Genomic DNA, 27008 nt, shown 5'->3' on the forward strand with positions numbered 1-27008 from the left:
AAAACAGCTCTGAATGACAGGTGTCCTGGCCTTGGTAAGCCACTAAGCACAGATAGTGTGATTATTAAACACACACACACACACACACACACACACACACACAGGGACAGAGAGAATGCACATATATGCACACCTTGTCTCTTTAAGTCTATAACTCATATGTAGATGTTGATGGGCTTTAATCTCTTGTGCTATTATTTTTTCAAAGATTATACGTAATTGTTTTTAACTGGGGTTTTGTGTGTATACTTTATAGTATCTCTTGAAAACCACTTGGTTTTACTACAATCAAGTGATATACAGGTTAGGTGTATTTTATATGCCTATTTCTTTTGCCTAACCTAAGAGGAAAAGGTCCCTGCCCCTAGGCGCTTCCAATGTAAAATACAGGTAAGCGGTAACAACTAAGAGTTACAGGTGCGTGTTGTTGCTTTATAATTTAAAACAAAACCGATCTCTGTGTCTTACTATTTTTGTAGCGCTTCCCCTTCATAAGTCCCTCAAAAAAACTTTTAACAACGTGGAGGAGGAGGAGGAGATAGGGCGGGCTTGGTATAGGGCTTAATGAATGGGCTGGTTTTATTGTAATTATTTGTACGTTTTAAACAGATTTTATATCCGTATATACAGTCTTAATTCTATTAAGAACCGTTAGCGGTTCTTTTTTTATCAGTAAGCCGCCTCGAGTCCCGTCAGACGGAGTTTAATAAACAAAGACCTTTTAACAGCAACAGTGAGGAAGAGAAGAGGGCAGGCTGTAAACAATCACGGGCAGCCCAACGTCACCCTCCCTTGCCGGTTGCCGGAGAAGCGGCTGAGGCTGTGAACCACAAAGACGGTGGCGGGGCGGGGCCGGCGTTATGATTGGCTGCCGCCGCGAGACCACGCCCAACGACTCCTCCTCCTCCACCCTCCCCCGCCCCGTTCGCTCGCTCTACTCAGGTGACTGGCATCGAGGTCGCCGTCGCCACCTGCGCCTGCCCGCTCGTTTCTTCCGGCTCCAAGGAAGCCACTTCTCCTCCGCCGCCGGCATGCAGACACTGAGCTCAGCCGCCGGTCGCCTCCCGGGCCCTCTCTTCTGCGCCCTCGTCCTCTTCTTGCTCGAAGGATCAGGTGAGCACCGGCTCTGGGGGGAAAGCGGGGCTGAAACGGCTGCCGGGGGGGGGAGGGCAGTGGGATTGGATAGACAACCCGTCCCACAAAAAAAAAGAGCTGGAAGGGATCCCCAAGGGTAATCTAGTCGAACCCCCTTGCAATATGCGGGAATCCCTCCCACAGGTGCCCCTGGGTGGTTTCAAACCACGAGCCTTCTGGTGTTTACAGCCAGACGCAAACACACTGCACCACAGAGAACTCAGACCGAAGCTGGGAGGGTGCCTGTTGGGCCACTGCGTGAGTCGCCAGACCCACTCTGTGTCCATCGCTGCTGTGTCTATAGAAGTAGCATCCAGGTTTTTTGAGCTGCTGGAGAATGGAAGCTCTTCAAATGACTTGCAACCCTCAAGCTGGGAGCGTGCCTGTTGGCCCCCTTCATGAATCTTAATCATGGAATTGTAGAGTTGGAAGGGGCCATGAAAGTAATCTAGTCCAATCTCCTGCAGTGCTAGAATCCTTTGCCCAGCATGGGAGCTTGAACCTCAGGTGGAATCTACACACATATAAAAAAATGCTGTGAAGATGCTTTTTTTTAATAATATATTTTTTTTGAAAAATACATTGAATTTTGCATAGCTCGCTGTTGCCATGTAGTGTCACGTTTGTATATTGCACTTTCAACACATTTTATTTGCAGCTGCGTAGATGAGTTAAGAGCTTCATGCTCTACCTCCTGGGCTATCTCAGCTGTCCTGCCTTCCTCTCTGCGACTAGTGCATCCTGGATATTCAACTGCTGAATTTAGCAGATCAAGAAGAATGGGCTGTCTTCAGGGGAGGCTCACCTGTTACATCCCTGCATGAGTGGGTGTTCCAGACTTACTTGCTTCCCCCAGTTGTTCATTACTGGGGATGTGGGGTTTGGTCTATCTATGCTCTATATTGAACAGGAATGAACCACTGCTGCTAGTGATGCTGAGGTGCACATCAACATTGGCCGCTCCAGGGAAGGAGATGGCCCGTGTTGTATGTCCCTGCATTACCTGGTCTTGTTAGCCTCCCAGGAGAATTCTGCTGGTGTGTGCCTCTACCTTGAGGGCAGCTGAGTGATTCAGTTGTCAGTTGCCTTCTCCCATCTCTCTATTGGGAGGGTATTCAGTCATTTGATTTGCTGTGGATGCTCATCAAAATCAGTTGTTGCGTCCTCTGCCTAAGTCGAGACTTGCCTCTTTCCTGTGGGAGATGTGCTCAGCACAGTGGTGTGTGCAGAAATGCAGGAAATTGGGTAACTGCTGCTCTTCTCTGTTAAAAGTGAACTTTGGGATCAGGAGTGAACTGTGCCTTCAGTCAAAAAGTTGGGGTGTATTCAGAATTGGGAGGAGGGGCTGTAGCATGGGGCAGAGGAATATCTGAAAAGTAAAGGTCAGATAAGGAGCCATTTTGGAAATAGGTTGACATATTTTCCTTGCCCTTTGAAAATTCTAACCTACTTCTCAGGCAAGTAAGGCTGCAGAAGAGGTAGCTCCAGTTACCATAATTAAAAAATAGAAACCTTGGAATTATAACTTCTAAAGCATACTCTTAAAAGCACTGAAGAAAAACTAAAGACAAGAATTTCTTTTCTTTTCAAATAATCACAAGGCAGCAAAGCTAACTCTGAAATGTTAAGATTGTAGTCCTAAGCCTTCTTGCCCCCAAGAAGTAAGCCTTGCTGAATTTGGAACTTGCTCTCCAGTAAACATGATTAAATGTTACTCAGGCTGTGAACGATTGAACTGTCCATAGCTTGCCCAGTTAAAAGCATGATTAATACCTGGCTGCAGATTTTGAGAGGGGCCCATAAAGTGCTCCTTTCAAATGGTAAACAAAAAAAGTGGGGGTATTGCACTTTACTACCTTAATGAGAGTGCAGAAAACAATGTTTTGTTACATGTGCAGATGTTCTTTAAACACCTGACATGGCACAGAGGCATTGCTGTCTGCTAAGAGCAGGACATAGTCTACAGGGGGTCATACCGTAGCTTGGTGGTTAGAGCATCTGCAATGTATGCACAGAGATTCCTCACAAATCCAGTTTAAAGGCTGTCGAGAAAGAATCTGAAGAGCTGTTGCCAGAAAAGGCAAGTACAGTACTGTGCTGGGTGGACCATTGTTCTAATTTGGCTAAAGGCAGCAACATGTCCTAGTTTAAGAAGTGAAACGTGAAGCTTTCCCATGGCTACATATGAGTTAAACTTGGGTTGAGTACGGTATGTTGCAGCAATGTTTTATCAGTCAAGATCTCTTACAAAAGAGTTAGCTGGTTGAAATAAAGCGACTTCAGAAGAACCTTGGGGTTCTATGCTGGTGCTCTTGCATTTGGTGAACCAAAGTCCCCAGTCATTCCCAGGCTCACAGGACATCAGGGAACAGGACTAACCCAGTTTTCCCTTTCTGCTAGCACAAGAGGCTCTGTGTCTCTAAAGAAGTGGCTCACACGAAATGCTACCCAAAAGCACTGAGGTCCCACAGAGGCATTTTGGAGTTCCACCAGTAAGATTAGGGTTAGTGTTCCTCTGAAAGACAGCTTGCTTACCACCGCTATTGTCCCTCTGTGATGTGCTGCTGCAGAGGAGGAGTATTTGGGGCCATTTTATTGTGTTAAAATGTAAGCCTGTCAAAGGAGCCTGAATTTAAAGTGTGAGTTTCTAGAGATGGTTATAACACATTGTCTAATGAGCAAACAATATTCTAGTTGTTTACCAGGCTTATGCTGTGGATGTAGAAGTGAAAGATGCATCCAATGAGACATGCCTATTTGGAAAATGGATTATGAACATCTCTATAACATATGAAACTGAACACAATGAATATGTAAGTATCTAACATGTTATTGAAACTTTCAAAATAGTGTTTGTGTGTGCAAACATATGTTCCTATATTAAGTATGTGTCATGAATAGTTCCTATTTAGGTATCTTAATGCTAAACTATATTAGCATTGCACTTTAATTCCTAATTAAGCTGCTATTTCAGCATGAACAAGATATACCTACTAGTGTTAATATATTTCTTGCTAAATTTAATATCCCACTTCTCTTAGGTGATGGTGACTGACCCAAAGTCATCTAGTGAGCTTCATAACTGGTCATAGGGTTTCAGCCTGGTTCTTCCCAGACTCAGTACAGCAGACCTGGGTTCTACAATCCTGATGGTAGCGTTTGTTGCAACTTTAGGGTTTGATTGGAGCTTGGCCAACTTTCAACGCCCGCCCGCCCCCCCCCATGCCTGTACCTTTACTTCTACCTCCCCCAGGCACATGCATCAAGCATTCAGTTCCCACCCCCTATACCAGGCATCCCCAAACTTTGGCCCCCCAGATGTTTTGGACTACAATTCCCATCTTCCCCGACCACTGGTCCTGTTAGCTAGGGATCATGGGAGTTGTAGGCAGAACATCTGGAGGGCTGCAGTTTGGGGGTTCCTGCCCTATACATACACTTTCTCATAGGCAAGCAAACAAATGCATACAGGCAGCCACAACTGGTAAATTTAGCCTTCCCCATTCCAACGCTGGGGTGGAGGTGACAAGAGACATCCGTGTTTAGACAAGATCTCTAAAGAGGCAGAGGGATTTTATCTCCCTATCTAGCACTAAGCATCACAGTTCCAAATTCCGAGATTAGCCCCTCTACCTGCCATTTAGCCTCAGAAGAACAGGCAGAGAGCTTATATAAGAGACATAAGAGAATGCTTTAGTTGTTCCACAATGATTCTGGGTAATTGGCAGATAAGTGTAGTTTCCCCCCAAAATGCCTTGGAGGCCAAATGAGAGGAATCTGGTGGGCCTAGGTACATCCAGTCACTGGCCAGAGGTTCCCCACATCTGCACAGCACCATTCTTGGCAACACCCTGGAAGAAAAATCCCTTTAAAATCGGCTTAAAACAAGTGCAGTAAATGGGTTGCATTTAAATGCATGTACCAAATCTAACAAAAGATGAATTTTAACAAGGAGAAATGTAAAGTACTACACTTGGGCAAAAAAAAAAATGCAAGGCACAAATACAGGATGGGAGACACCTGGCTTGAGAGCAGTACATGTGAAAAGGATCTAGGAGTCCTGGTAGACCACAAACTTGACATGAGTCAACAGTGTGATGCAGCAGCTAAAAAAGCCAATGCAATTCTGGGCTGCATCAATAGGAGTATAGCGTCTAGATCAAGGGAAGTAATAGTACCACTGTATTCTGCTCTGGTCAGACCTCACCTGGAGTACTGTGTCCAGTTCTGGGCACCACAGTTCAAGAAGGATACTGACAAGCTGGAACGTGTCCAGAGGAGGGCAACCAAAATGGTCAAAGGCCTGGAAACAATGCATTATGAGGAACGGCTTAGGAAGCTGGGTATGTTTAGCCTGGAGAAGAGAAGGTTAAGGGGTGATATGATAGCCATGTTCAAATATATAAAAGGATGTCATATAGAGGAGGGTGAAAGGTTGTTTTCTGCTGCTCCAGAGAAGCGGACACGGAGCAATGGATTCAAACTACAAGAAAGAAGAGTCCACCTAAACATTAGGAAGAACTTCCTGACAGTAAGAGCTGTTCGACAGTGGAATTTGCTGCCGAGGAGTGTGGTGGAGTCTCCTTCTTTGGAGGTCTTTAAGCAGAGGCTTGACAGCCATATGTCAAGAATGCTTTGATGGTGTTTCCTGCTTGGCAGGGGGTTGGACTGGATGGCCCTTGTGGTCTCTTCCAACTCTATGATTCTATGAAAAGGGACTTGTCTTGAATATAGGTAGGAGAACTTGAATTCTCTTCCAAAAGTCAAACACAGTACAGTCAGACCTTGGAAGTCAAATGGAATCCATTCCAGTTGTCCATTCGACTTCCAAAACATTCAGAAACCAAAGCATGGCTTCTGATTGGCTGCAGGAGCAGCCAATCAGAAACTGCAGAAAACCCCATAGGATGTTCCAGGTTTGCGACGTTTGGGAGCCAAAATGTTCGGGAACTAAACTGTTCAAAAACCAAGATATGACTGTATATAGATGGCGCTTTCTAGAAAAAAGACAAATGTCCTCCTGCTGATACTGGGAGTACTGGTCAGTGACTGCTGTCTGTTTTCTTCAAAATGTTTCAGAAAAACACAGTTCTTACGTTCCCTGAACATGTAAGGTATGATGGAAGCAGTTGTGACAACGAAATATCTGGCCCTGTGCTAGCTATAGAATTTGGAGAAGGTCATTCTTGGAATATCAGCTTCACAAAAACAAGCGACACCTATCAAGGGATCATCTCCTTCACCTACAACACCAATGACACAACACTGTTTCCAGATGCCAAAATGAAAGGTAAAGGTGGCATTTCAAGTTACCCTGCAATAGTTGTTACAGCTCTTAACAGGGTGAACCCCTCACTTTAGAAAGAAGTGCCTTTTTTAAAATTCAGAGGCTGAATAATTCAAGTTTACAGCAAAACCGATTCATTACTTGGAAAATTTGTGCAACTTTATATTTGTGAAAGTTCCATGGATGAGGATATTACATAGTAAGTGTTATACTGCAAAGCTTTGTAAAATTCCATGCTATAATTGCTGCTCCTTTCCACCATGGGGCCCAGAAGTCCCTGTGGTGGCATCTGGGCAAGGGCGGAGCTTTTCTATAATAAAAAAAGGTATCAAAAGTGGCACTCTGTTTCCATGATCATAGTCCTAAGCCCACTGCTATTCTTGCTCCCCTCCAACAATTGCCACCTCCCTGCAACTCTAGCTAGGATGGCCTTGCTGCCTTGACCTCTCTGTTTTAAAGAGGTGTGATGATGACGACAACAACAACAACAACTACTACTACTACTACTTTTTATTTATATCCCGCCCATCTGGCTGTGCCTCCCCAGCCACTCTGGGCGGCTTCCAACAAAATATTAAAATACAATAGTCCATCAAACATTAAAAGCTTCCCTGCTGCCTTCCGATGTCTTCTAAAAGACTGGTAGTTGTTTTTTCCTTTGACATCTGGTGGGAGGGTGTTCCACAGGGCGGGTGCCACTACCAAGAAGGCCCTCTGCCTGGTTCCCTGTAACTTGGCTTCTCGCAGTGAGGGAACCGCCAGAAGGCCCTCGGAGCTGGACCTCAGTGTCCGGGGAGAACAATGGGGGTGGAGATGCTCCTTCAGGTATACTGGACCGAGGCTGTTTATAAGCCTTTTAAATGCCTTCTAGTAAGACAAATTTGGGATTCGGTACATAATAAAATGTATTTTTGTAGTAAGATAGTCAGAAGAGCCTGCTGGATCTGGTCATCAGCCCATCCCATTGGCCCATCTAGTCCAGTTCTCACCATAGCCAAACAGTTCCCTATGGGAAACCAGCAAGCAGAGTTTGAGCCTAAGACCACTCTTCCCCTCCTGTGGTTTCCAGCAATTGGAAACTTGATAGTTCAAACCATTATTGTCTTGAGCTAGGCTGTAGCCTACTATGGCTTATGCCATATTGGTTAGCCTTCAATTTAACCACAGAGCTTTTTGTAGCCAGAATTACAACTATGTACCAGAATTATAACTATGTACCCAGGTGGCGCTGTGGTTAAACCACTGAACCTAGGGCTTGCTGATCAGAAGGTCGGTGGTTCGAATCCCTGTGACGGGGTGAGCTCCTGTTGCTTGGTCCCAGCTCCTGCCAACCTAGCAGTTCGAAAGCACGTCAAAATGCAAGTAGATAAATAGGAACCGCTACAGCGGGAAGGTAAACGGCGTTTCCATGTGCTGCTCTGGTTTGCCAGAAGCGGCTTTGTCATGCTGGCCCCATGACCTGGAAGCTATATGCTGGCTCCCTCGGCCAATAATGCGAGATGAGCGCGCAACCCCAGAGTCGGTCACGACTGGACCTAATGGTCAGGGGGTCCCTTCACCCTTTACCTGAGATGCACAAAGACCTTCTTGCTTGGCTTTAATGTTCATAATATCAGTTGTCTTAAAAGCATCTGTTGTTTTTCTTTTTAATAGGACTAATTACTACCTCTACAAACTATCCTTTGCATCCAGTTGATCTAGACACAGTTTTCATTTGTCAAAATGTGGACTTCGTTGAATCTGGCAGTGTTATACAGAACTTCCAGAATGTCATCCTCGAGGCTTTTCTTCCCTCTGGCAACCTAAGTAACCAAAGTTAGTAGTTCATAGTCTTATGCAAACATTTTTTCCTCCACCCTAAGGGTTGGGGAACCTGTAGCCCTCCAGATGTTGTTGCACCACCACTCCCACCAGCTTCAGCCTTCATGGCCAGTGGTTGCAATCATGGGAGTTGTAGTCCAACAACGTTTGAAAGGCTCCTATTCTAGCAATTTTACAAAGCTTCTGATGAACTTTGCCAGTTTATCTAGTCAGCATATCTATTTGATTAGCTTCAAGTGCCCTATCTGAGTTTAGACATCTGATGTGGGGACTGCTAAGGTTTTTTGAGGCTTGTTGCTTCTTCTAGGAGTGCATTATTATTATTATTATTATTATTATTATTATTATTATTATTATTATTATTATTTACTTCCAGAAAATAGGTTCTGTTGCTGTGGTTTCAGAGTCTTAATCCTTGGCAGTCCCCTTGTTTAAAAAGTTCCTAGTTGGCCTTTACTGGTTTTCTCCTGTTTTGTGCGCACAAGCTATAGGAACATAGGAAGCTGCCTTAAACAGAAGAAGACCATTGGGTCCATCAGCTCAGTATTGTCTACACTGGCAGGCAGCAGCTCTCCATAATTTCAGGCAGCATTCTCTTCCAGCTGTACTAGGAGATGATGGAGCTTGAACCTGGGAACCTTCTGCATGCAAGGCAGGTGCACTGCCACTGAGTTCTGGCCCTTTGATGGTCTTCAGTATCTTCATAGTTGCGAACAGGTGAACAGTTTGATGTTCTTCAGGTCTGTGAATTTAGTTCTGTGCTGCTAGTGTATATATTTCTATTTTGCAGAGACCGTGTGTGATAAAGATGCTGTAGTCACCCCTGAGCCTGATGTTCCTCATACGACCTCCACCTCCACCTCCACCTCCATCACCAATACCACCTCCATCACCAATACCGCCTCCATCACTAATACCGCCTCCATCATCACCAATGACACCACAGTGGAGGCTAACACAACGTTCTCATCACGTTCCATCAGCCAACCAGATGAGATACCTGCCACAGGAACCTACTCTGTTAAAAATGGCACCGAGATCTGTCTTCTGGCAAACATGGGGCTGCAGCTGAACATGACAAAGGTCATTATTTTAGTCAGTGCTTTATCTATTGGGCACATAAGCTCTGGTTTCAGGGCATCTAACAAAGTTAAACATAAACCACTAACAAATACATTTCTTTCTTTATTTCTTTTTTAAAAAATCCATTAGCAGCAGATAAAACAGCAAAAAGTCAGATAAAAGCCATAGAAAACGCAACAACTTGTAAGGTGTTGCATAAATCAAAAGGTGGGCGGTCCTCTCCCCGCCCCCACACCTTTAGCTCTGCAGCTGCTAGCTTGTATAGTTGTATGCTTGGTGAAAGGAATGCAGTTTGTGGTGTGTGTTTAGCAGGTGAAAGTGCCCTGGAATAGGAGCTCCCAAAACCTTTGAAGATGGCATTCTGTTCTGCAAGTTGTAAGTGCACAGCTCACCCACAGAGGGAGCCCAAGTGCATAAGGCTGAGAAGCTGGTGCTTGTTAAGGTACTAGTTTAGATCAGTTACTCTCCTTGGAAATGTAAGGTGGACGGGGAAATAAGCACCCCCTTTTAATATTTTGGAATCTAGCAGTGCTGATCTGATTGGATAGTCAGGCTAGTTCTACAACAGAGTATAGAAGCTATTCGGTGTTTATGAACAAGCATCTGACATTCTTTATGGGCATGGGGAAGCTTGTGAAAGAAGTATTGTGAGCTGCTTAATTTGTGGTTTGCTCTGGGTTTTCATTTCCTTATTAAATTTCTCTATTGAATTTATATCGCACTGTTCTTCCCAAAGACTCTTATGAACATTAATCCAAACACAACTATAGCTAGCGGGAATTGTGGCAATAGATCTTCTGTCCTCACCCTGACAGATACCAGCATCGTGCTTGACTTCACTTTTGCTGTCGTAAGTAACTCATTATTCTGTGTTCATATATGTGGGAAATGAATTCAGCTTCATTGCAGGTTCTTGAAAACTTCTTTTTCCATTCAGATTGCATCACCCTTTTACTGTCATGATGGAATTAGTCGCTCTCGCAAGAGCAGCGTAACAACTCTGCTATTGTATCGGGAGAGGGCGCATGAGTGTTAAGAGCCCTGTTTGTGCCTCTTATGAAAGTGCAGGAGGATAACCAGAAATCAAACTTTATTTTTTAAAAACTACTGCTGCTTGTTGACAAAGTCGCAGCAGTATTGCTAGGCATGGTTGACATAGGAAGCTGCCTTATACTGAGTTAGACCATTGCATCCATCTAGCTCAGCACTGTCTACACTGACTGGCAGCAGCTCTCCAGGGTTTCAAGCAGGGGCCTCTCCTAGCCCTACCTACAGGTACTGAGGATTGAACCTGGGACATTTTGCATGCAAGGCAGATGTTCCACCTCTGAGGTACAGCACACCCACACATTGCAGTTAAGTTTTACTTGCTATGTCACATGCCCTCAACTCATAGTTTTTAAGGAAGAAGTTCAGCATGTTAGTGAAAAGCCATTGAAGAAAATCTCTTTTTCAAGATGACTAAGGAGGGAAGAAGCTTCTCTAGTATCAAAATTGATATTTATTAATGCTAGTGGTGGCTTATTGTTAAGTCGGGCCCCCTAAAACTTCTGTCTGATGCTTAACAAGAAAGTTTTTGCAAAGGTATTTTTACGCTGTATATGTATTATGTATATGTAACGATGAATTGCTTGCTTAAACAGAAGAACACAAGCATTGAAAGATTTTACCTGAAAGCGGTGGACGTCACTGTGATGAACCCTGTAAATGGTAAGATTCTAGCTGTAAGCAGTCAAGTCAGATCTTTTTATTTGGTCTCAACATTTAGCATGCCACACCTTGGTTGTACTTACCATAGCTGGATGTATGCATACTAGGGCTAATGCAAAGTTAAGGCCACTCTGCTTTGAGTCAAAGGTGTCCTTGTGTCCGAAACTGAAAGGTAGATTTCACAGGCCGTAAAATGCAGAGACTTGTTTGGGGTGGCTGTTTCCTTGCCACCCAAAGTGGCAGTGTCAACAAGAGATTACCTTGTGGCATCAAGGCACCATGAGAAATTACCTTACTGCCCCCAAAAAATCAAGTGGGTGCTCCCTCTGAAATTGTTCACAGAATTCAGACACCCACAAAATCAGCAAAGTTCTCCTCATTTTGCCACACACAAATGGAGTAGCAAATTTGAGCATGGCATTTTACCACAGCCCTGATTTGTAAACTGATTATCCTCTAATAAATTCAGCTTGTACACATTTCACAGCAGGTAAATTTTCCCAGTTAACATAACCCTCGAACAAATTGGCCTGCAGTACTACTTTTAGAAATGGGAGCTTATAAATTGTTCCCCTGCAAGTCTTCACGCAAAATGTCTTCTTCCTCCACAGGAACGCAGTATGCTGCAAGTGACAATCTCGATTTCTGGGAGGCCTCCCTCGGAAACTCATACATGTGTCGAAAAAAGGAGAATCTTGTAGTGACTCCTTCATGTAGCCTGAACGTCTTCAACTTAAGGATCCAGCCATTTCAAGTACAGAATGGCGAGTTCTCAATAGGTAAGAATGATTCCCACCCACCCACCCACCCACCCCAAAAAAGCAGCCTTCGGAAGCTTTTGAGTTTAAAAACCAAAGTTTTAGATAGGTATAAAACAGCAAAGAAAACTCACTGTTTACTTGAAAAGTGATTTATTGAGCCCAACAAGTGGGCCAAGTTTAATTTTATTTGACTTGTACATTGCTTTATGCTAAACTCTTAAAATTATTTACAATATATAGATAATACAATAAAATGCAATGAATAGAATCTTGGCTGGCTCTCAGGGAGCAATTGGATGCTGTGCAGTTGTTAAACTTACGGTAGAGCTGTGCTAGAAATAATGGAAATGCAGGTTTTATCAAAAGTACTATTGGTAGGAGTGAATATATCTTGACTAAATTGCTGCTATTGAATTTGGGATCTGTAAGAACTGGGCAAAGCCCTCTCCCAGCTGCACCATTCCTGTGGAGGGATATCCTGGCAGAGATCAACCTTGCAATTAAATAGTAAGCCTGTTTTATTTCAGCCGATAGCTTTCAGTTCTGACATAACCTGGGCTTGTATTTGTGTACTGTTAGTGTGGTTCTAAGGGTACACTTGAGAAGGGGGAATTATTTGAAGGATAGAATGGATCTTAAAGAGCAAACCTGATTCAGACAAGTGCATGTTGCACTCTAAACAATGGCAGGTGACTCTCCAAAAGCAGAGGCTTCTGTTATGTGGCATTTGTTCATTTGTTCATTCATTTATTTGAATCTGGCTTGATGGTTAGCTTTCAAAAAGCCTTTGAGCCCAGTAGTTGCAGAATAATAAATTTTAGGCAGCATAATTGCTTGTCACCTCCCCCCTCCCAAAAAAACCTACCGGTATATTGCAAGAGCAATAGTGATTAAAGATATAAATGTAAATTTGCCCCCCCCAAAAACCCCCCCAGTATTTCAGGATTCAGATAACATTTCTTTAAGGCATAATGTATTCTACAATTAGGAATAAGCATCTTCTATTTACCACAAAAATCGATCTACTATAATACAGTATTATAGTATTATTATCTACTATAATACTGGTATGCTTCTGAATACCAGTTGCTATAAACAATGGGGTGTTATTGCACTCAGATACTTCCTGTGAGCTGCCCATGAGCATCTCCATCAGGATTCTTTTTAATGTTCTTATGACAAGCATTTGATTTTAACAAAATTTTCTTGTAAGCTTAGTAACTTCAGGCATATATCGGCAAATTTTGAATCGTTTTAGTTATCTAATAAATCTTCTGTTTTGGAAAACAGGGAGGGTTGGTATAACTTGGTTGTTTGTCAGACCAAAGGCCAGAATTCTAGCATGTAGGATTGTAATGCTGCTCGCATAAAGGCGAAGGCATAGCTCTTGGCAAACATCATATATTTTCTTTTGTCACCACCTTTCTTGTCTACAGCACGAGAGTGTTTGCTGGATGATGACACCTATCTAATCCCAGTAATAGTTGGCGCTGGTCTTGTGGGCTTGATTATGATTATAGTGGTTGCTTACGCGCTTGGCAGAAGACAGAGCCAACCCGGATATCAAACCTTGTAAATTTTGTGTGACTTGTTCTTGGCTTTGGCTGTGATTTCTAAAGAAAAGTGCAAGCTCCCAAATGGAAACCAGCCACTAAAAAGGTCCAAGATTCTCTCCTCCTTAAAACTGTGGAGATGGCCCCCCAAAACAAAACATGATCAAGAATGTACCTCTTCTGAGCATAATAAGGACGTCATAAAAATGTATTGGGACTGACTAATAGCCATGGCAAAACCAGCCCATGGAAAGTTAACCTTTCAAATACATTTGTATGCAAACTTCATGTGTAGAAATGTACCTGTAAAGCAGGCAATGGTACAAAAAGGAATCACAAAGGGTGACCCACTTAGGGTATCAAGAGCAGCATGGAAAAGCTGGGGTTTGTACTTACTGCTTTGTACACTCCATCCTTTACAACTCAAAGGTAACCTGGCTGACTTGGTGACTTGTAGCCCAGGATACCAGTCAGGGGAGCTGTGCAGTGCTTAAGCAGCATTTTTCCAGCTCATGGCATTCAGCAATTAAAATCCCTTCGCAGCCACCTCAGCCCAAGCAAACCTGAATAATGTCGGCAAGGATGTAAAAGCTTTTCCTTTACTAGCACCATGGCACTACTAACTTCTGAAGCTTGTAAATCCTAATTACTGTCTGGTCCTACCTGGTCAATTGGAAAACCGCAGAGCTGGATCATGTGGGAGCTTAGTATTGCTATCTTGCTACCTGCAGGGATAGAGGAGGAACCCTTTATCTTACCATTCTCATTCCTTTCTTTAAAATAAAAAAGAGAGAGAATCAGAGTTCAAAGTGCCCTTAACTTTTACAGCAAATAACTGGGCTTGCTGTTAAAAGTCTATTTGTTCCATTGTAGCCATTGATACAGGCTTGAAGCTGTTAAGTCTGTTTATACTTACTTGTGCACTAAAATAGAAACTACCGTATGTTCTTGGTTATACAACCTTGGATATTAAAAAAGTAAGATCCATGATTATCACTACATTTGGGGCAAGCTGCTACCTGGAGTATACTGCCATGGGCAGGGTGAGAAAAATTGATCAAAAATAAATGTCTGCTCTACATTTTACAGCAAATGACTTTGGTGTACAATGTACTACTCAGTTTCCAGTAAGATATTTAGTTACATAAAAGACCACTGAAAAATGTAGAGTTTCTGCAACAATTGATTCCCTAAATGTGTAGAGCAGGCATCCCCAAAAGTAAGCCATCTGTTCTGAGGGTTTAAATTGTGCCTTTTCAGAACCACCTTGGTTTGGAATTCTCTAGCCTAGATGAGTAAGAGTAGGGTTCCCCTTAAAGCAAGAATTCATTCACTGTGGCCCTTTACCCCCCATGGCTCATTATGATAAGAATGAAGAGAACAAGGTGGCAATCCCCACCCATGCTGCAATTTATCTGCTTGTGTTTCCTCCTCCAAACATAAATCAACTTGCTTAAATCACCCTTGTGAGCTGTCTGCTAGAAAGGTCTTTCCTTGGCTTGGCAATTTGATGATTTTTGCATGTGTGTTTGTGTTAACATGTACCAGCTTACTGAATTTGTCATAGCAATTTGTCATTGCACATATGCCATAACAGATTTAGACCAGACGCAGTGGGTCAGAAATGGTGGCAAAATGTGCCCCGGAAAGCTAAGCAAAGGGCACACCTTCATCTTGAAGGTATAAAATTGCTTCTGCTAAGCACACGAGCTTTTCTACTTAAAATCTGTACAGCTTCAAAGTGACTGGTTTGTGTTAAAACACCTGAAACTTTAATGTCTGCTTTAATCTGTTGAAGCCACTGTCTTTCTTATATAATTGTATTTCTATGCAAGGACTTGATTGTCTGTGCACAAAATGCTTTAATAAAGAATCTTCTGTTCCTAAGGAAGCTTGGTCACATTGCTTGATTGAAAAGCTTTTGTGAAAGTCTCCTCAAGCACCTTTGCCCTCTCCCTATGGTTGGACAGTAGATTATGTGTTACTATAAAGCTATGGTTTTCCAGATGACTCCTTCCAGGTAACTTACCTGCTGGTTGAATTACTGGTGCATCTATCACGGAAACCCTACAGAAGTCCTAGTATACCTACAGATTGGCGTGAGGGGCTGCTGTTCACTCCCTTTTGACTGCACCCTATAATGCATCCTGTGTCTGTACAGCGTAGGGCATAATCTGTAGTGGTGGGGAAACTGTCACTAAATAATGTTTTGTCCCTTGTCTTATCTCCATTTTTGAAACTCCACGGTCGCCTCTTTCTCCATTTTCCTGAAACACAGTTTGAAAGCTACTGCTGCAAGGCTAAGCCAGATGACATAAACTCATCACTTGCAGTTAAAAATAGCAAAAGCTTGTGAGGGCAGGGGGAAGCATATGAGGATTGCAGAAGATGGGGAGGGGAGGTTTAAAACTTTCCCTCCCTGATGCAATCCTGACAAATTGAAGAACCCTTAAAAGTTGGTGCTGGTCTGGACAGAAAAGCCTCTGTTGGCACCAGTGCAGACCTCCCTGTGAGGGCTGATGCATCAGTTAAAAATAACAGAGTGGGGACATCAGGACCATGGCATGAGAGGAAAAGGTTAAACCTCCACACCCCATGTTCTGTGGACCTGGCAAATCCTTCCCTGCTATTTTTAACTAATATGATTGCAAGTCCAAAAGTTGGCTCTAAAAGCAGAGATGGCTAAAAGGTAGACTAAGTAGACCAGACAGAGTAAACAACACTTACATGCAGCTTTTGCAATCTTGCAGGGTTTAAATATGTAAGCTATGCAAGACTGGATTGTAGTTAAGAATCATTCCAGTGCACACTATAATATTGCCTAGATCCTGCCTCTCCATAAATCCTCTTTAAACACTTATATGTCTTTAATTTTTATCCTGTCTGGGGAAAAACAGGAAGAGCTGGGGAAACCATGTTAATAGCTGAACCCTGCATGCTCAGATGTTCTGAAAGCACTCACTTGGGCTTAGAATTCGCAGCATCAATAGCTGGACCCATATTACAGTATCTAGGTAGTATATCTCCTGCCAACCTAGCAGTTCGAAAGCACGTCAAAGTGCAAGTAGATAAATAGGTACCACTACAGCGGGAAGGTAAATGGCATTTCCGTGTGCTGCTCTGGTTAGCCAGAAGCGGCTTTGTCATGCTGGCCACATGACCTGGAAGTTGTATGCGGGCTCCCTCGGCCAGTAACGCGAGATGAGTGCCGCAACCCCAGAGTCGGTCACGACTGGACCTAATGGTCAGGGGTCCCTTTACCTTTAGGTAGTATATATCAAGGCAGTTTGATTCACTCAATTAGGGTGTGTTTGTACTATTTAGCAGCTGCATTGTATGGCCAAGCTGCATTACGCATGGAGGATTGGAATGTGGGGCCAAGTCCTTCCTCTCTTTGGCTTGGACTAGAAGGCATCAGGTGTTTAAGCTAGCTGATGTCCTTCAAAACTACCCTGAAACTCCCTTAGACTAGGTGGTATCTGGGAAGGTACACATGTAAGACTTACTGTCTGTATCTGGGCACTCATTTGGAGCTAAGATTTGGGCTGCTGTCAGGACGCTTTCAGGGCAGCCAAATCCCTGCATAGTAGCATTAGGACAATTTTTAGCCTTGCCGTAAGATGTGTATGGTCTACATCAGGCTATGGGCAACCTGTGCTCTTCCGTATGCTATTGGTCTGCAGCTTCTGGAAGCCCCAGCCATTGCAGTTAATGGCCATGGAAGAGGGGAGTGGGAGCCCAGCAACCGAACATCTGAAGGGAGATTGGTTCCCCATCTCCTGCCTAAATGGGCTTAAGGCTGAGCTGTCTTACCTTGTGCTTGAAGTATCGCTGAAGTAGAGGCAAGGCTTTCAAATCAGCATGGCTGGGATCAGGCTGCAGATCCTGAAAACGTGCATAGTAGTAAGAGAAGCTCCTTTCAGTTGTGTTAGGCTGGCTCTAGAAAATCACAGGTACTCTGAAAGTGAACTAGTGCACTCCTATGCTTGTAATACATGTCCAGTATAAAAAGGGTGGTTTTTAAAATATACATAGGCGTTGCTTCTTGGGGCAGCAGAATTATCTGCTCATTTTTACAGTCTGCTCGTTTTTACAGTCACAATCCCAATAATGTCATAGCAGGGACAGGGGACTTTTGATCCTCCAGCTGTTGGTGAAATCTAGCTCTCATGGGAGTTGTTCAACATCTGGAGGGGCAATAGTCTGGCACCCCAACAGTTGCTGGATAGCAAAAAGATTGAACATTTAGGGAAAGAGAGTGTTTGCAAGACTATGCCATCATATGCACTTGGAAGAAGGAAATAGTGCTTCCAAGTTCCTACTGTTGTTGGGAAGGACTGCATCTGTAAATAATATTTGTATTATCTGCAGCTAGAGACACACATTCTGTACTGTAAAATGGGTAAACAATTTCTATGTTTGGTAGCGTAGTATTTCCTGTAAGGGGTAAACTCTGTGACGTCCTAATTCAGTAACTCCTGAGCGAAGAGAAGGAATTTTGCAGATTGCCTGAATTTGCACCTCATAAAATGGGCTCTCTGAGCCTCCTTGTTTGGGTAGATTTGGGCCCAATTTCGTGGTCTGTAATGATACCCTAACATTCCACAAAATTCTGGGCGTTTTGTATGCAAGAATACTGCACACATTTCTAATAGCCCTAGAGATGTTTTGTGTTAGTATGCTACCTTCAGCTAAAGTTACGACTTTTAGGGAGTGGTGAGGACCATGGAAGGCCAGGGTTAGCCCAGGAAATTATTTTTGCAAAAGGCCCTGGTTCTGGCCTTCCCAGAAAACATCTAGCTTACTACTTATGGAAACAGGGTCCTGAGCAACAGAAAACAGTTTTTGTCCCAGTAAGGTTCTCCTTTGTTTCAATATCAATGGTGGAAATGCATTGCAGAATAGTTTGTTTTGATACCGAACCTTTTTGCACCTGGGGCCCAGAAGTGGGACCATGCACACACAGTGGGGTGGGTGGGGGAAAAGAGAAGGTTTGGGTTCGGGTTATAACTTGCTGCTGATAGCTGCTCAGGGAGGAATGGAGTTTACGCCAGGAATATGGCTGGTGGGGATGAATATCCCAGTATGTCATCCTCCCCAAACAATCCCGTCTCCCCATCACAGTTGTGCCACCAAGAGGCTATTTGGTGGGCTGGAGATAGTGCATCTGGAGGAGTGTCAACTGAGAGGGCAGCTTGGGTACTTGCACGCCCACACTGAAGGCATCTAGGTTTCCCACACAGGCAGCAAATGGGAAGGGGGAAGAATTACTTTGTCATCCAAACGGGACCTCTCAACTGCTTAACATTCCTATTACCCTTTCTCCATCCAGCTGAAGATTGCATCCCAGAGGTGGACTACTTCTTTGTGCCCATTATGGTGGGAGCATCTCTGGCAGGATTAATTGCTCTCGTTCTTATGGCTTATTTTGTTGGCCGCAAAACTCGTCCTAACGCTGGCTATGAGCAGCTCTAAAAGCAGGGTGCAGTTTGGGCTGAGTGCTTCCACTTTCAACCCACGAAGGAGTGATTTGCACCAGAAGAGTCTTCTGTTGTCACACACATGTTGTTCAGAGAGACAAGCCTCCTGCGTGCTTGTAAGAATAAGTGTGAAGCGACTTGTTTTGAATGTGGATAGGCCAGCTTAAGCCAAATGTACTTTTTTCCAAAAAACAAATCATTGCAATGCCAAAATACCATGACAGTACAAGCCACCTCAGATGTCTTGTCCTCTCAGACCTGATGCAAAGCTAATACTGATTTCCTGCATGCCATACCTTCCAAACAGACACAAGGCTGTTTGATGGATTTCTGTATTTTAATATTTTGTTGGAAGCCGCCCAGAGTGGCTGGGGGAACCCGGCTAGATGGGCGGGGTATAAATAATAAATTATTATTATTATTATTATTATTAGGCTGGCTGTGCAGGAAGCCAGACTTTACAACAGCTTAAAACACAAGCAGGTCTTGAGCGTATTTTAAAGCTCAGGTGTGAATCTGAGGAATGAAATGTTGTGGACTCATTATGGGGCTTCTTGAGTGATGTATATTAAAAAGACCTTAAGCCATTTACCTCCTGATTTTGTGAAGTAAATATTTTGCATTAATGGGCCCCTCTGCCATTTATTGAGCATTTTGAGTTTTCTACTTTTCAGAAGTGACTTATATCCTATTAATAAATAAATTAAAAAAATAGTAATACTGTAGTCCAAACATCTGAAGCGGTCCTCACTCTGGTTGTGCCAGCCAGCATTATATAAAATAGGGCACTGTAGCCTCATTCTAATGTTTGTGAACGACTACCAGTTGTCTTCCTGTGGGTTGTGTTAAATAACTGTGTTTATAGAGTCATTGTGTATGTAATACACTGCCTATCATTTTGGCAGAATTGGCTTTGCATCTTGTGCACTGTTTACTAAAATAGCCTTGATGTCCCTTGCTGGGGCAGAAGAACAGGATATATGCTTTTAAATAAAAATGAAGATACCCTTTTAGAACACTGTTACTGAAAGAAACATTCAATTATGTAAAGCAGAGATGGGAAGCCTGTGGCCTTCCAGATGGATGGTGCTGGACTACAGTTGCCATCACCTCTGACCTTCGGCTATGATGGGAGTTGGAATCCAACAATATCTGGAAGGCCCCAACTTCCCCTTCCTGCTATAAGGCAAGATCGCCTTTGGGTCATCAAAACTATGTTTCAGTACCGCACATGGAAAGAAAGTAAGTCAGGATCCCTAACTTTGTGTAAAGACTTCCTGTAATAACAACAGCAAAAAATGTTTATGAGGGTGTTGTAATATTTTGGAAGTTGAAAATGTTACAATAATAAACTGACTTGCCTTATTATTCAAGCAGCGTGGGAGCTGGGTGAAGCCTTATGATGATGATGATTATCTGGCTCTTCTTCCAGAGGCTTCCTTGAAAATCTTCCCCAAGGCTGCTTCTGAAATCCAAGCCTCTTGCTATTTAAAGTGTTGACATTCTGTTGCCTACACACTGTTAAACTCTAGGTTAGATTACTGAAGCATGTTACATGTGGGGCTGCCTTTGAAGACTGCTTGAGAACTGCAGCTGGTGCAGAATTGCTCAGCAAGATTGTGCACCTGTTTAAGGTAGTTCAAGCATAAGGTGCCATTTCTGGAACAACTCTGCTGGCTGCCAGTTAGTTTCCAGGCTCAATTTAAAGTGCTGGCTTTAACCTATATAAAGTCTTATGCAGTTCTTGACCCCCAGTACCTTAGAGACTACCTCTCCTCCCCACATAAGCCACCACACAGCCTGCATTTTCCACCTGAGGCCCTTCTCAATGTGCAGAAAGTGGCAAAACAAGTACAGGCCTTTTCAGTGGTGGTTCCCTGTTTGCGGAATGCTTTCCCCATGAGGCATGCCTGATGCCATTATTATCCATTTTCAGGCATTCCTATTCATCCAAGCTTTCGGTTGTTAAATATGTAAAGTATTTGGTATTTCTATGGTGGTCTCTTGTCTTTTTATTGGGGGGAGTGTTGAGGTACTTATACCTTACATATATATATTACAGATGTGCTGTTTGGGTTTTAGTTTTATTCTGGGTTTTATGTTTTGGTTTTAATTTTGGGGTCACTTGGTGTCACCTTTTCTGAAAAAAGGAAGTAATGCAATAAGTAATCATAATAATATTTTAGCCTTCCCATCAACTCTGCAAAAGGAGAACAGGGCACAGAGCCTTTCTCATGCTCTATCTTGTTCTGTCCTTGAGGCAAACATCATCATGACAGGCAGTAGTAGCCCTGCAGTTCATATACAGATGTCATGTTTGAGATGTCATGTTTCTCCTGTCTTGTTTGTGTAGAGATAAGGGAACTTCCTGGCTCAGGCTAGAGGTCCGTTCCCAATTTCAAGGCACCAGCATCATACTTTTTTGAGGCTGGGATTTTGCGAATAAGCAAGTTACAGTAAGTTGCTTTGACAGAGTTTAGACCTTTGGGGGTGAGTCAATACAGCCTGGCAAAACAAACTAACTAACTAAGTTACAAACAGCAAAACAGACTAGCTATTTTGCTGCCATGTACCTGTGTTAGTATATCTGTTGCATTGGATTAATTACTTAAAATGAAGTAACTTCCATTGAGATTTGCTATCTGGCCTCCTGGAGGAGACTTTGACTCATCATGGGCTACTGGCTATTTGCAAGGCTGTTTCAACACAGGTATATTATTCCCTCCACCTTTTCCTGCACACCTGACTGCAGAGAACAGCAAAATAGGGGCAGCTGCTAGGGTTGTGAGATTAACTGGGACTTGATGAGAACTGAGCAAACCTACCAAGGCACTGCATGATGTTCTGTTTCCTTATGCTAGGCTTGTTATTGCCTTCTGCTTAAAAGCAAACAACGATGCCCAATTTGTACATAAAGCTCTGGACCAATGTTTCATGAACATTGAATCTTGCATTACTGTTTTTAAAGTGTTGCCAGTGCACGTGACCCCAGATAGAGTTATATGGGGCAATATAGATAGGCTTCTGCTCCCAAGTTTACAATCTGAAAAATAAAATAAAAATGTAATCCTTGCTGTAACTGGGAATTAAGATTAATGGTGTAGTCCCAACTGTATGTACCCAGTAAAATATGGCTTTCTCCCAGGTAAGTGGGGTTAGAATTGCAGCCTCTTCACCAAAGGCTATGCTAAAAAAAAACCTGGCCTTTCAGGAAGGATTGCAGGTCATCAGGGTTCAAGACTCTGGGGCAGGTTTGGGGGTGCCGATGTTGCTAAACTACAACTCCCATCAGCCCCGGCAAGCATGGAGGGCTAAGGTTCCTCATATGAGCCCTGCAGTGCCCCCTCCATATGCCCCACCCCATTTTCTACCCCTTTCTGGTTAAAGAGATCCCCGCTACCCTTGGGCAGGTGGGTGGGGTTCTGAAATAAAGCTAGCCATGAATTTTCAGTCTATTCCTATACAGATAAAAGGTAATATAGCAAAAGAAAAGAAGGTACAAAATGAGCCAGCTTGTTTTTCGATGGCACAGTAACCCAAACATTGCATTGCCTTAAAGTTATGCTGTCGGTTTGCTAACTCTTAGTAAATAATGTATAAGCTTTTAAACTGTGCATGGGATTATCATTTTTGTTATTATGGCATGCATTTTTTGTGTTTTTATATTGTAAACCACCCTGCGATCTTCCGATGAAGGACAGTATAGAAATGTAAATAATAATAATAATAATAATGATAATAATAATAATAAAGTAAATGCTGAGAAAATTTAATAACTTGTTCCTCGTGCAGCCAACAATTGACCATTTTGTTCTCTTTGCCTCCTTACTGTCTGTTTTAAAATTCCTCTTTGCCCAATACAGTATTTCCTGCTGTTTCTGCAGGATGGTGCTAAATCTTCAGTTTATTGTAACTCATGGATAAATGTAGAGAGTTACTCTCCTTTCTGTAGCACAGACTTGTGTTTTCTCCCTGCCGTTGGCCAGATGACACAGTGATCTGTTTACGAAAAATATTTGAGTCACCTCTACACCGTATATCTAAAGCACATGGCTTCTCCTGATGAATCATGGGAAATGTAGTCTGTTAAGGGTACTGGGAATTGTAGCTTTGTGGGGTACGTACCCGGTAAGCTACAGTTACCAAAATTCTTTGGTGGAAGCCATGCTCTGTGGATGTCATTGATCTCATGCTGAAAGCAACACTACATCACCTAACAGCTAACAGCAATTCACAATCCAATTCTAATTATGTTTACTCAACGAGTCCCACTGAGTTCAGTGGGATGTACTCCCTCGTAATGATGCTTAGGACTGCAACCTAAGTGGTGCACGAACATTTGGGGGAGATTTCCCTTTTAAAACATGCTAAGATCCTGAAACCCCCAGTTCCTAACCAGGACCAGTCCAGGACAATTTGCTGTCTGTGGCTAAAGAACAAAGTGACATCTCTTCCCTATTCTGTGCACAAAGGCAGTTCAATCCTACCTACTGGCAGCAGAATGTACTCCATTGCAGCTGAGGTCAGCCACCTGGCTGAGGGAATCGATTGGCAGACATTGCCCTGCCCACTCACTGCAGAGGCACTCCACAGAGGCAGCAGCCTCACCCTTGTCTCATAGGACAGCTAGCTCTCCCCCTAAACCCAGTCACAAGTTCTAAGAATGAGGTCAAAGGAAATCTGCTCCTTCTAGAGCGTGGAAGCCACTGCAAACAGAGTGGAGAAAATATGGGCTCATTGCAAAAGCATTCAGAGCTGAGCTTTAATACTTCACTGATCACAATGCTAAAGTGACTTTCACGTATCAGTAAGTACTCTGGAGTCTATTATCAGGAGTGAGGCAATGGGGTATCCCGTAGTGATGAGGAAAAGAGACTGAACTACATATTTAAATCTAGACTTCAGGTGTGGGGTTTTCTGCTTTTCTTTAGCTGTGTGCTTTCCTATAAAACGGGCAAATATTTATGGTTAGAGCCACCGTACTGTAGTGGTTAAGTGTGTTGTGCCAGGACTTTTGAGGCTAGAGTTCAAATCCCCACACAAGCCATGGAGCTCCCTGGGTGGCCTTGGGCCTGTCGCCATCACTCAGCTTAACCTTTTCTCACTGGGAGGTTGTGAGGGTAAAATGGAGGGACAAAGGAGAAAGATGTGCGCCACCTCGAGATCCTTGGGTTAGAAATGCAACAAATAAAACAGGCAAATCTTAAGGACATCTGTTGGCTTTCCTGACATTCCTGTGAGTCTACCCAGTGGGCACATCGGCATTAGTTTCACTGGTTCCGTTTTACACACCAAGCACTGTAGAAGTTCCAAAATTTCAAAGGTGGCTGGCTGGAGAAACGAAATCATAAACTTGGGCCTCACCTGCACTATAGATTTAAAGCAACAGCATACCATTTTAAACAGGCATGGCTTCCTCTCCCCCCCCCCCAAGAATCCTGGGAAGTGTAGTTTGTTAAGGGTGCTGAGAATTGTTAGGAGACCCCTATTCCTCTCAGCCATTATTCACAGATTTCCCTCGTAGGAAGCCTTTTGACTGTTAAACTACTCTAGTCATTGTAGGCCTGTTAGGGGTAGTAAAGGTAAAGGTACCCCTGACCATTAGGCCCAGTCACAGATGACTCTGGGGTTGCGTCACTCATCTCGCTTCTACTGGCCAAGGAGCCAGTGTTTGTCCGCAGACAGTTTTTCCAGGTTTTGTGGCCAGCATGACTAAGCTGCTTCTGGTGAACCAGAGCAGCGCACGGAAACGCTGTTTACCTTCCTGCTGTAGCAGTACCTTTTATCTACTTGCAGTTTGATGTGCTTTTGAACTGTTAGGTGGGCAGGAGCTGGGACCGAGCAACGGGAGCTCACCCCGTCATGGGGATTCGAACCGCCGACCTTCTGATCAGCAAGCCCTAGACTCTGTGGTTTAGGCCACAGCTCCACCCGTGTAACAGTGACATCCTAAAAACACTCAACAGCCTTAGCAAACTACAGCTCCCATAATGTGTTTTTTTTTGGTGGTGGGGGGGACCTCTATGGCTGTTTAAACTAACTGACAGGATTCTGCTTTAAATGTGTAGTGTAGATGGGGCCTAGGTTAGGAAACGAGTTGCAAATACGTCACTTGTGCTTTTGCTAATTTGTGCTCAGATGCTTGCTCTCTTCACTAACTTCCTGTCCCCCCACTCTCTGTCCTCCCTCTCCCTCCTCTCTTTTTAATCTTGTCTTCCTACAGCTGAAGAGTGTCCCAGTTCTGATTTCCTCTTTATCATCCCCATTGTGGTGGGTGTTTTCATCGGACTCCTTATCGTTTTTGTCTTTGTCTTTTATATGATCGGAAGGCGGAAAAGTGACAGTGGCTACCAAGCTGTATAACCCTGTTATGTGCTGCTGCTGCTGCTTTTCATTCTTTCTGTTCCCGCTCGCCCCGTACCCTTAACAGACTTTCGAGCTCATGGTTTTCTTACAGTAAAAGAAAAGAAGAAGGAAAACACACACAAGCAAGGTAAATATAATTTGTGCATACAACAAGAGGTAGGAACTGCTGACTGAGGCTGCTGCCTACTTTGAGCATTTTTTTTTTTTTTTGGACTCCCCTTCACCACTTGAAAACAAGACTGATAGTTTTCTGAAGAAATAAGTGTTGGAAACAAATCTCATCCCTCTTCAGCTTACGCTTCCGATTTGCATTTCCTGGACTCTAGTTATTGTGTGGGTATCAAAACAGATAGCAAACTTTCAGGGGGCGTTTGCAGCTTTAGGGAGCAGCAGTAAATGCCATAGGAAGTTTCCTCATACCAAGTAAGACCATGGGTTTATCTAGCGCAGGGCGACCCAACTTTTCATACCAAGTGGGCCGCAAGAGTTTTTCGACATGGAACCCATGGGCCGTACACTGCCTTACACAGGAAGGAGAGGCTAAAATTTCACACATGCACCCAGCCTTCATGCTGCCTTCCCAAAGCCAGATAAGCAAGGGGTTGGGCGTTGGGAAGGCTCCCATAGCCCTCCCACCTTCTTCTCAAAGCTGCAAAAGTGCTACTGGTAACTAGGCTTTGAGAAGGAGGGTGAAGGACTCTAGGATCCTGTCAGAGCCCTCAAGCCTCTTTCCCTAAGCCCAGTGCACATAGCCCTAAACGTTTTGTGAATCACAAAACATTTAGGGCTATGTGTACCCCCAGAAAAAAAGCACTGCCTGATACTGTCTACACTGACCAGCAGCAGCGTTCCAGGATTTGGGGCAGGAGAACAAACCAGCCCTACCTGGAGATGCCTGGGATTTAACCAGAGACTTCTTGCATTTAATGCAGATGTTGTACTGAACTGTTGAGATAGGGCTTTTTCCCTTAAAGGTTTTCAACATTTTTGGGAGTGAGGCTCTAGTTAAAGGTCAATTGTAACTTTAATTTCTGTGGCCACTTCATACATGGGTAGGGAAACTGTGACCCTCCAAGGTGCTATTGGATTCCAACGTTTGGCGGATAATTGGGGATGATGCGAGTTGTAAGCAACAGGCTTAGTAGATGAAAGTGAATCAGCTGCCTTATAGCAGACTATGCTATTTGGTCATCTAGCAAGTAGGAACATAGGAAGCTGCATTATACTAAGACAGCTCAAAATTCTATCTAGTATTGTCTGACTGGCAACAGTTCTCCAGGGTTTCAGATATGGGTTTCTCTCAGACCCTACCTCAAGATGCTGGGACCTTCTGCATGCAGAGCAGCTGCTTTACCACTGAGCTAAGTATGGCTCTTCCCCATGTCTTCTCCAGGGACTGGGAACCTCCAGCTGCTATTTGGCCAACTGTTGGCCAATGATTTGGGATGCTGGGAGTTGTAGGCCAGCAACATCAGGAAGGCCACAAGTTCCCAAGTCCTGATACAGCAGTTTGCAGAAGGCCCAAATTACCTTGCACCCATGGGAGCTTTGGACTTGAATTTCTGGAGCAAGAGCCTCACCCCCTTAACCACGTCACCCCACATATCAAACTACTTCTGACACCAAACCTGCATGGAAGGAGACATGACTGTTCAAAGAGAACAAAAAGGTCAAACAAGCTTACTGGACAGGTGGATTATTTCTCCCACAGTACAATTACTTACAGCACAGAAGCAGGGCCAGCTCTAGGGGTAGGCTGGATGGCGCCAGGATGCGGGGGGGCAGGGGGGGCAGCGCGCTGCACACGCCCACC

General features: G+C 43.8%; 1 protein-coding gene across 3 annotated transcripts; it reads left to right on the forward strand.

Moving 5' to 3' along the window:
* Positions 1–937: 937 nt before the first annotated feature.
* LAMP2 (lysosomal associated membrane protein 2) lies at positions 938–26989 on the forward strand. Of its 3 annotated transcripts, none has more exons than XM_035113782.2 (9): positions 938–1113; positions 3829–3947; positions 6214–6424; positions 8075–8236; positions 9033–9325; positions 10062–10175; positions 10969–11035; positions 11647–11814; positions 25053–26989. In XM_035113782.2, the coding sequence occupies exons 1-9, from the start codon at positions 1032–1034 to the stop codon at positions 25190–25192; spliced, it is 1356 nt and encodes a 451-aa protein (XP_034969673.2). In that variant the 5' UTR covers positions 938–1031; the 3' UTR covers positions 25193–26989. The 3 variants fall into 3 exon arrangements, with proteins under 3 accessions (XP_034969673.2, XP_034969670.2, XP_034969672.2); XM_035113779.2 differs by lacking the exon at positions 25053–26989 and adding an exon at positions 18682–21514; XM_035113781.2 differs by lacking the exon at positions 25053–26989 and adding an exon at positions 13233–18822.
* Positions 26990–27008: the final 19 nt, after the last annotated feature.

This window comes from Zootoca vivipara, chromosome Z, assembly GCF_963506605.1.
Source record: "Zootoca vivipara chromosome Z, rZooViv1.1, whole genome shotgun sequence".
Classification (NCBI taxonomy): Eukaryota; Metazoa; Chordata; class Lepidosauria; order Squamata; family Lacertidae; genus Zootoca; species Zootoca vivipara.

Coding starts and splice junctions, on each gene's coding strand:
- LAMP2 (XM_035113779.2), top strand. CDS start 1,032: ATGCAGACACTGAGCTCAGCCGCCGGTCGCCTCCCGGGCCCTCTCTTC. Junction 10,176..10,968: donor TTGACTTCACTTTTGCTGTC/GTAAGTAACTCA, acceptor TTGCTTAAACAG/AAGAACACAAGCATTGAAAG. Junction 11,036..11,646: donor TGTGATGAACCCTGTAAATG/GTAAGATTCTAG, acceptor CTTCCTCCACAG/GAACGCAGTATGCTGCAAGT.